Raw genomic sequence first — 7,923 nt, 5'->3', positions numbered from 1 at the left:
ACCGGGACCGGACCGGGAGCACGGCGGGACGGACCTGGCCCAGGTTCGGTCCGGGGCTCAGACCGGGGGCACGGCGGGACGGACCGGGACCGGACCGGGAGCACGGCGGGACGGACCTGGCCCAGGTTCGGTCCGGGGCTCAGACCGGGGGCACGGCGGGACGGTCCCGGCTCCGGTCCCGGTCGCGGCGGAGCCGGGGCGGGGGCGTGGCCAGACCGGCCCAGTGGGCGGTGTCACCCCAGGCCCCGCCTACTCGGGGCCGAGCGCCACGCGGCTGGGTCCTGGCACCGGCGGGGCCCTCGGCGCCCGTCGCGGGCTGCCCGCGGCGCCGCCTGTTCGCGGGGCGGCCCCGCCGCGGCCCGAGGAGCCGCCCCTGCTGGTCTGACCGGTCCGACCGGCTCTGCCGCTCGGCCCGGCTCGTCCGCCGACCGCTCCGAGCCGCCGTGACCCGCAGCGGTGCGGGCCGGGGGGGCGCCCCGGGACCGGCGGCGCCACGGGCAGTCCCGGGGCAGCCGGTCGGTGTGAGGGGCGGTGGGAGCGGGACGGGAGAGCGGCCGGTACGGGGGGCGCAGGGCGGGGGGGCTCGGCCGGGCCCGGGGCTCGGGTTGGGGGCGCGGCACGGGACGGCTCGGCGGGGCCCGGGATGAGGGGGCTTCGGGGGAGGCGATGGGCTCGGCCCTGGGGCGCAGGGCTCCATAGGGGGCTGTGGGGCATCCCGGAGGGGAGGGGGCTCTGTGGGGGCGGCTGAGCGCTGCCCTATAGGGGAGGGGGCTCTGTAAGGGCTCCGGGCTCTGCTCTGTGGAGGAGGAGCATCTGTGGGACCTGTGGGCTCTGCTCTATAGGGAAGGAATCTCTGTGGAGCTCTGGGCTGTGCCCTATAGGGGAAGGGGCTCTGTGGGGGCTGTGCCCTATAGGGGAGGGGTCTCTGTAGGGGTTCTGGGCTGTGCTCTATAGGGGAGGGGTCTCTGTAGGGGTTCTGGGCTGTGCTCTATAGGGGAGGGGTCTCTGCTCTATAGGGGAGGGGTCTCTGTAGGGGTTCTGGGCTGTGCCCTATAGGGGAGGGGTCCCTGTAGGGGCTCTGGGCTGTGCCCTATAGGGGAGGGGTCCCTGTAGGGTCACTGCTCTATAGGGGAGGGGTCCCTGTAGGGGCTCTGGGCTGTGCCCTATAGGGGAGGGGTCCCTGTAGGGTCTCTGCTCTATAGGGGAGGGGTCCCTGTAGGGGCTCTGGGCTGTGCCCTATAGGGGAGGGGGCTTTGTAGGGTCTCTGCTCTATAGGGGAGGGGTCCCTGTAGGGGCTCTGGGCTGTGCCCTGTAGGGGAGGGGTCCCTGTATGGTCTCTGCTCTATAGGGGAGGGGTCCCTGTAGGGGCTCTGGGCTGTGCCCTATAGGGGAGGGGGCTTTGTAGGGTCTCCGGGCTCTGCTCTGTGGAGGAGGAGCACCTGTGGGACCTCTGGGCTCTGCCCTATAGGGAGGGAATCTCTGTGGAGCTTTGGGCTGTGCCCTATAGGGGAAGGGGCTCTGTGGGGGCTGTGCCCTATAGGGGAGGGGTCCCTGTAGGGGCTCTGGGCTGTGCCCTGTAGGGGAGGGGTCCCTATAGGGTCTCTGCTCTATAGGGGAGGGGTCTCTGTAGGGGCTCTGGGCTGTGCTCTATAGGGGAGGGGTCTCTGTAGGGGCTCTGGGCTGTGCCCTATAGGGGAAGGGGCTCTGTGGGGGCTGTGCCCTGTAGGGGAGGGGTCTCTGTAGGGGTTCTGGGCTGTGCTCTATAGGGGAGGGGTCCCTATAGGGGCTCTGCTCTATAGGGGAGGGGTCCCTATAAGGTCTCTGCCCTGTAGGGGAGGGGTCTCTGTAAGGGCTCTGGGCTGTGCTCTATAGGGGAGGGGTCCCTGTAGGGTCTCTGCCTTGTAGGGGAGGGGTCCCTGTAGGGGCTCTGGGCTGTGCCCTATAGGGGAGGGGTCCCTATAGGGGCTCTGGGCTGTGCCCTATAGGGGAGGGGTCCCTGTATGGTCTCTGCTCTATAGGGGAGGGGTCCCTGTAGAGGCTCTGGGCTGTGCCCTATAGGGGAGGGGTCCCTGTATGGTCTCTGCTCTATAGGGGAGGGGTCCCTGTAGAGGCTCTGGGCTGTGCCCTATAGGGGAGGGGTCCCTGTAGGGTCACTGCTCTATAGGGGAGGGGTCCCTGTAGGGGCTCTGGGCTGTGCCCTATAGGGGAGGGGGCTTTGTAGGGTCTCTGCTCTATAGGGGAGGGGTCTCTGTAGGGGCTCTGGGCTGTGCCCTATAGGGGAGGGGGCTTTGTAGGGTCTCTGCTCTATAGGGGAGGGGTCCCTGTAGGAGTTCTGGGCTGTGCTCTATAGGGGAGGGGTCCCTATAGGGACCCTGTAGGGGTTCTGGGCTGTGCCCTACAGGGGAGGGGGCTTTGTAGGGTCTCTGCTCTATAGGGGAGGGGTCCCTGTAGAGGCTCTGGGCTGTGCCCTATAGGGGAGGGGTCCCTATAGGTTCTCTGCTGTATAGGGGAGGGGTCCCTGTAGGGGCTCTGGGCTGTGCCCTACAGGGGAGGGGTCCCTATAGGTTCTCTGCTCTATAGGGGAGGGGTCCCTGTAGGGGTTCTGGGCTGTGCCCTGCAGGGGAGGGGGCTTTGTAGGGTCTCTGCTCTATAGGGGAGGGGTCCCTGTAGAGGCTCTGGGCTGTGCCCTATAGGGGAGGGGTCCCTGTAGGGTCTCTGCTCTATAGGGGAGGGGTCCCTGTAGGGGCTCTGGGCTGTGCCCTATAGGGGAGGGGGCTTTGTAGGGTCTCCGGGCTCTGCTCTGTGGAGGAGGAGCACCTGTGGGACCTCTGGGCTCTGCCCTATAGAGAGGGAATCTCTGTGGGGCTCCGGGCTCTGCCCTGCAGGGGAGGGGTCCCTGTGGGGTCCCGCGGCACTAACGGGACGCAGAGCGGACCGGGAAGGGGAACGCCCTGGATGAAGGCCCGAGGAGAGCTGGGGGTCCCGCAGGCGTGGGACGAGGTGTGGGGAGAGCAGGGCCACCAGCGCTGGAGCTGCCCCGTGCCCGCAGGTGACAGCGGAGCCTGAGGATGCGGGGCGGGATCCCGGGAATCTGCGGAGCCCTGAGGATGCGGGGCCGGATCCCGGGAATCTGCGGAGCCCTGAGGATGCGGGGCCAGATCCCGGCCCTGCTCAGCCTGGCCCTGGCCTTGGCATCGCTGCTGCCCACGGCTGGAGCGCGCCGGAGCCAGGACCTGCACTGCGGAGGTGTGGGGGGACAGTGTGGGACACGGGGGAGCGGATGGGATGGGACGGGACAGGACAGGTGGAAAAAGGGGGAAAAGGGAGGACAGGGACGTGGGGACAGGATGGGACAGTGGGGACAGGACAGGTGGGAAAAGGGGAAAAGGGAGGACAGGGACATGGGGACAGGATGAGACAGGGGAACAGGACAGGTGGGAAAAGGGAGGACAGGGACATGGGGACAGGATGGGACAGGGGAACAGGACAGGTGGGAAAAGGGGAAAAGGGAGGACAGGGACGTGGGGACAGGACAGGTGGGAAAAGGGGAAAAGGGAGGACAGGGACGTGGGGACAGGACAGGTGGGAAAAGGGAGGGCAGGGACGTGGGGACAGGATGGGACAGTGGGGACAGGACAGGTGGGAAAAGGGAGGACAGGGACGTGGGGACAGGATGGGACAGTGGGGACAGGACAGGTGGGAAAAGGGAGGACAGGGACGTGGGGACAGGATGGGACAGGGGAACAGGACAGGTGGGAAAAGGGGGAAAAGGGAGGACAGGTACGTGGGGACAGGACAGGTGGGAAAAGGGAGGACAGGGACGTGGGGACAGGATGGGACAGGGGAACAGGATGAATTGGGCAGGCAGGGCTGAACAGGGGGACAGGGACAGTGGAGACAGCAAGGCAGGACAGGGTGTTGGCACAGGGCTTGGGGGTGTCCACTGGGACCAGCTGGACCCCCATTGTCCAGAGGGACAGGCTGAGGGTCTCCAGGCCGTGGGGATTCCTCCCTGCACACCCTCCATCCCAGTGTGCCCCAGTCACACCAGTGTGGCTCTGGGCAGCCACAGGAGCACACGTGCCAGGTGTCCCATGTCACCGTGTCCCCTCACAGCCTGCCGGGCGCTGGTGGACGAGCTGGAGTGGGAGATCGCCCAGGTGGATCCCAGAAAAACCATCCAGATGGGCTCGTTCCGCATCAACCCCGACGGCAGCCAGTCGGTGGTGGAGGTGAGGCCTCTCCCGGTGTCCCCGCTCCCGGGGCCGCTCCCGGGATCCCCGCTGACCCCTGCCCGGGGCCGCAGGTGCCGTACGCTCGGTCCGAGGCGCACCTGACGGAGCTGCTGGAGCGGGTGTGCGAGAAGATGAAGGAGTACGGGGAGAAGGTGGACCCGGGCACGCACCGCAAGAGCTACGTCCGCGTCATCTCCCACGACGGCACCAAGATGGACCTTTCGGGGTCAAATTCGACGGGGATGTCACCTCCAGCCTGAAATTCGCGGTGCGTGAGGGGACAGGGGAGGGCGTGGGTGGGACGGGGGCTCCCGTGGGCTGGCGGTGTCACCGGTGTCACCGTTGCAGTGCGAGAGCATCGCTGAGGAGTACGAGGATGAGCTCATCGAGTTTCTGTCACACGAGGCTGAGAACGTCAAGGACCGGCTCTGCAGCAAGAGGACGGGTGAGATGGGGGCATGGGGGGCTCTGCTGCTGCTCCCCGGGGCCGTGGCTGCTCTGTTGGTGCTGAGCTGAGCTGAGCTGAGCTGCCAGCCCAGAGCAGGGGCTGTTTCTGAGGGTCTCTCCTGCTCTTCCGGGGGTCTCTCCTGCTCCATCACTGCTGGGATGGGAGGAGATGCCAGCCAGAGCAGGGGCTGTCGGGAATCTCTGCTGTTCCAGAGGCTGAAGCTGCTCTGTCGGTGCTGGGATGCGAGGAGATGCCGGCCCAGAGCAGGGGCTGTCCCTGGGGATCTTTGTTGCTGTCCCAAGGGGTTTCTCCTGCTTTTCCAGGGGTCTCTCCTGCTCTGTCAGTGCTGGGGTGGAAGGAGATGCTGGCCCAGAGTAGGGTCAGTCCCTGGGGATCTTTCCTGCAGTTCCAGGGAGTTTGTCCTGCTGTTCCAGGGGCTGTATCTGCTCCATTGGTGCTGGGATGGGATTTGCTGCCAGCCCAGAGCTGGAGCTGTCCGGGGGGGTCTCTCCTGCTCTTCTGAAGGGTCTCTCCTTCTCCATCAGTGCTGGGATGGGAGGAGATGCCAGCCCAGAGCAGGGGCTGTTCCTGGGGGTCTCTCCTGCTGTTCCAGCGGTCGTGGCTGCTCTGTCGGTGCTGGGATGGGATTTTCTGCCAGCCCAAAGCTGGGGCTGTCCCAGGGGGTCTCTCCTGCTCTTCTGGGGGTCTCTCCTGCTGTTCCAGGGGTCGTGGCTGCTCTGTCGGTGCTGGGATGGGATTTTCTGCCAGCCCGGGGCAGGGAGGAGCTGCAAGTTCTTCCCCCAATCCCAGCACCCCACCGCAGAGCCCGGACCCTGCTGGCACTGGGGTTGTTTTGGGATGCTGGGGCCGAGCCAGGGCAGCTGCTGTGCCGACTCTGTGGCCTCTCCTGGCGCATCCAATGGCCCTGTCCCATTCTGGGGCTATTTCCAGCTCACAAACACCCAGGTCAGGGCACGCTGTGACCTTTGGGCCACTGCAGTCCTGGACGGGGCCCTGGACGGGGCCAGGGCAGGTCCCTTTGTACCTGGCACAGCCATCAGGGCAATGCTCTGCCCCAGGGGATCCTGAGGTTCTCCACAGCTGCTCCTGGGGCTCCTCCTGCAGCGTGGGGGCCGGAGCAGTGACAGGCCAGGCTGTGGCTGTGTCCAAACAGCCACATTTGTCATTAACCACAGGACAGAGGCGGGGAAATGCCACTGGCCCCGGCTCAGGTCACAGCAGGGACCGGTCCTGGGAGGGGACAGGGCAGCAGGGGGAGTCCCACAGGGGTCTGATGTGTCCTGAGGGTCCCCACAGGGCTCCAGCACTGAGGGTCCCACAGGGCTGCTGTGTCCTGGGGGTCTCCTGTGGGTCCCATGGGGCTCCAACACATCCTGGGGGTCCCACAGGGCTCTGATGTGACCCAAGGGTCCCACAGGGCTGCCTGCCTTGTCCTGGGGGTCTCCTGGGAGTCTGGTGCATCCAGAGGGTCCCATGGGGCTCAGACACATCCTGGGGGTCCCACAAGGCTCTAATGAGTACTGAGGGTCCCACAGGGCTGCCTTGTCCTGGGGGTCCCATGGGGCTCCGACACATCCTGGGGGTCCCACAGGGCTCTGATGTGACCCAAGGGTCCCACAGGGCTGCCTTGTCCTGGGGGTCCCATGGGGCTCCGACACATCCTGGGGGTCCCATGGGGCTCCGACACATCCTGGGGGTCCCACAAGGGTCTGGTGCATCCCGAGGGTCCCACAAAGCTTGGATGTGACCCAAGGGTCCCACAGGGCTGCCGTGTCCTGAGGGTCTCCTGGGGGTCCGGTGCATCCAGAGGGTCCCACGGGGCTGTGGCCACGGGAGGTCCCACAGCTCTGTCACATCCCTGGAGTCCCCCGGGGCTCGAGCGTACCCCAAAACTTCCATCGGGCTCCAGCACACCCTGAGGGTCCCCCAGGGCTCCGGCACACCCCGACTGTCGCCCGTTGTCCCCGCAGACCTGTGTGACCACGCGCTCCACATCCCGCACGACGAGCTGTGACTGCTCCGGAGCAGGGACCGGGACCCACCGGGATGGCCCCGGGACCCACCGGGATGGCCCCGGGACAGACGGACCTGCCGGGACCTCCACGGCTCCAGAGCTGCTGCCTCGCCCCGTGCGGAGCTCCCGTCCTGTTTTTTCCCCATCTGGGGCCACCGGGACGGTCACGGGGCCGGGGTCACGTCCTCGCTCCTGCCGGGACATTTCAGGGACATTCCTGCCCCGCTGCCGGGGGACACGGGGGACACACCGGGGCTCAGCCCCCGCGGGGGTGGGGGTTTGGGGACCCCCTCTCCCTTTTGCAGGCAATAAAGGGGCCGTGGGCCCACCCGAGGGCAGCTCTGGTCCGGTGTGCGTGTGGGATGGGGTGGGGTGGGGGACAGCGGCGTCCCCACGTGTCCCCAGTGGCTCGAGCGCCCTCGAGGGCAGCGTTCACCCCTCGTGGCTCGGCTGGTCACCCCAAGTCACCCACTGCAGGGGCACCATGGGGGTCTGGCCCCTTGGCTGTGGCTGCTCGCTGCTTGTCGCCCTGTGTCACCTCATGTCATGCACCGTGGGGGTGCTGGCTCTCAGCTGTCACCCGGTGTCACCCCACCCCGCCCCGCCGAAAGGGCTCTGTGAGGATTCTGGCCTCTCTGCCGTGGCCCGTGTCGCCTCATGTCACCTGGCCAGGGGACAGGAGCAGCAGGAGGGCTCTGGCACCCGCCACCCCGTGTCACTCCACTGTGTCACCCCGTGTCACTCTGCTGTGCCACCCTGTGTCACTCCACTGTGCCACCCCGTGTCACTCGGTTGTGCCACCCCGTGTCACTCCACTGTGTCACCCTGTGTCACTCAGTTGTGCCACCCCGTGTCACTCGGTTGTGTCACCCCGTGTCACTCCACTGTGCCACCCCGTGTCACTCAGTTGTGCCATCCCGTGTCACTCGGTTGTCCCACCCCGTGTCACTCGGTTGTGTCACCCCGTGTCACTCGGTTGTGTCACCCCATGTCACTCCACTGTGTCACCTCGTGTCACTCCACTGTGTCACCCCGTGTCACTCGGTTGTGTCACCCCGTGTCACTCGGTTGTGTCACCCTGTGTCACTCCACTGTGTCACCCCGTGTCACTCCACTGTGCCAACCCATGTCACTCGGTTGTGCCACCCCGTGTCACTCGGTTGTGCCACCCCGTGTCACTCCACTGTGCCACCCCGTGTCACTCC

The 7,923-nt window shown here is 66.6% G+C and overlaps 1 protein-coding gene across 1 annotated transcript; it reads left to right on the top strand.

Moving 5' to 3' along the window:
- The first annotated feature begins 3,049 nt into the window (after positions 1–3,049).
- On the top strand, positions 3,050–7,056 carry CNPY2 (canopy FGF signaling regulator 2). Its single transcript, XM_068212544.1, is given in 6 exon segments — positions 3,050–3,246; positions 4,117–4,232; positions 4,307–4,454; positions 4,457–4,503; positions 4,584–4,680; positions 6,675–7,056. Coding segments are annotated over 6 exon segments (630 nt in total). The 5' UTR covers positions 3,050–3,068; the 3' UTR covers positions 6,719–7,056.
- The last annotated feature ends 867 nt before the right edge of the window (positions 7,057–7,923 follow it).

This window comes from Anomalospiza imberbis, chromosome 22 (genome assembly GCF_031753505.1).
Source record: "Anomalospiza imberbis isolate Cuckoo-Finch-1a 21T00152 chromosome 22, ASM3175350v1, whole genome shotgun sequence".
NCBI classification, from domain to species: Eukaryota; Metazoa; Chordata; class Aves; order Passeriformes; family Viduidae; genus Anomalospiza; species Anomalospiza imberbis.
This window is presented reverse-complemented; position numbering and strand designations above follow the sequence as displayed.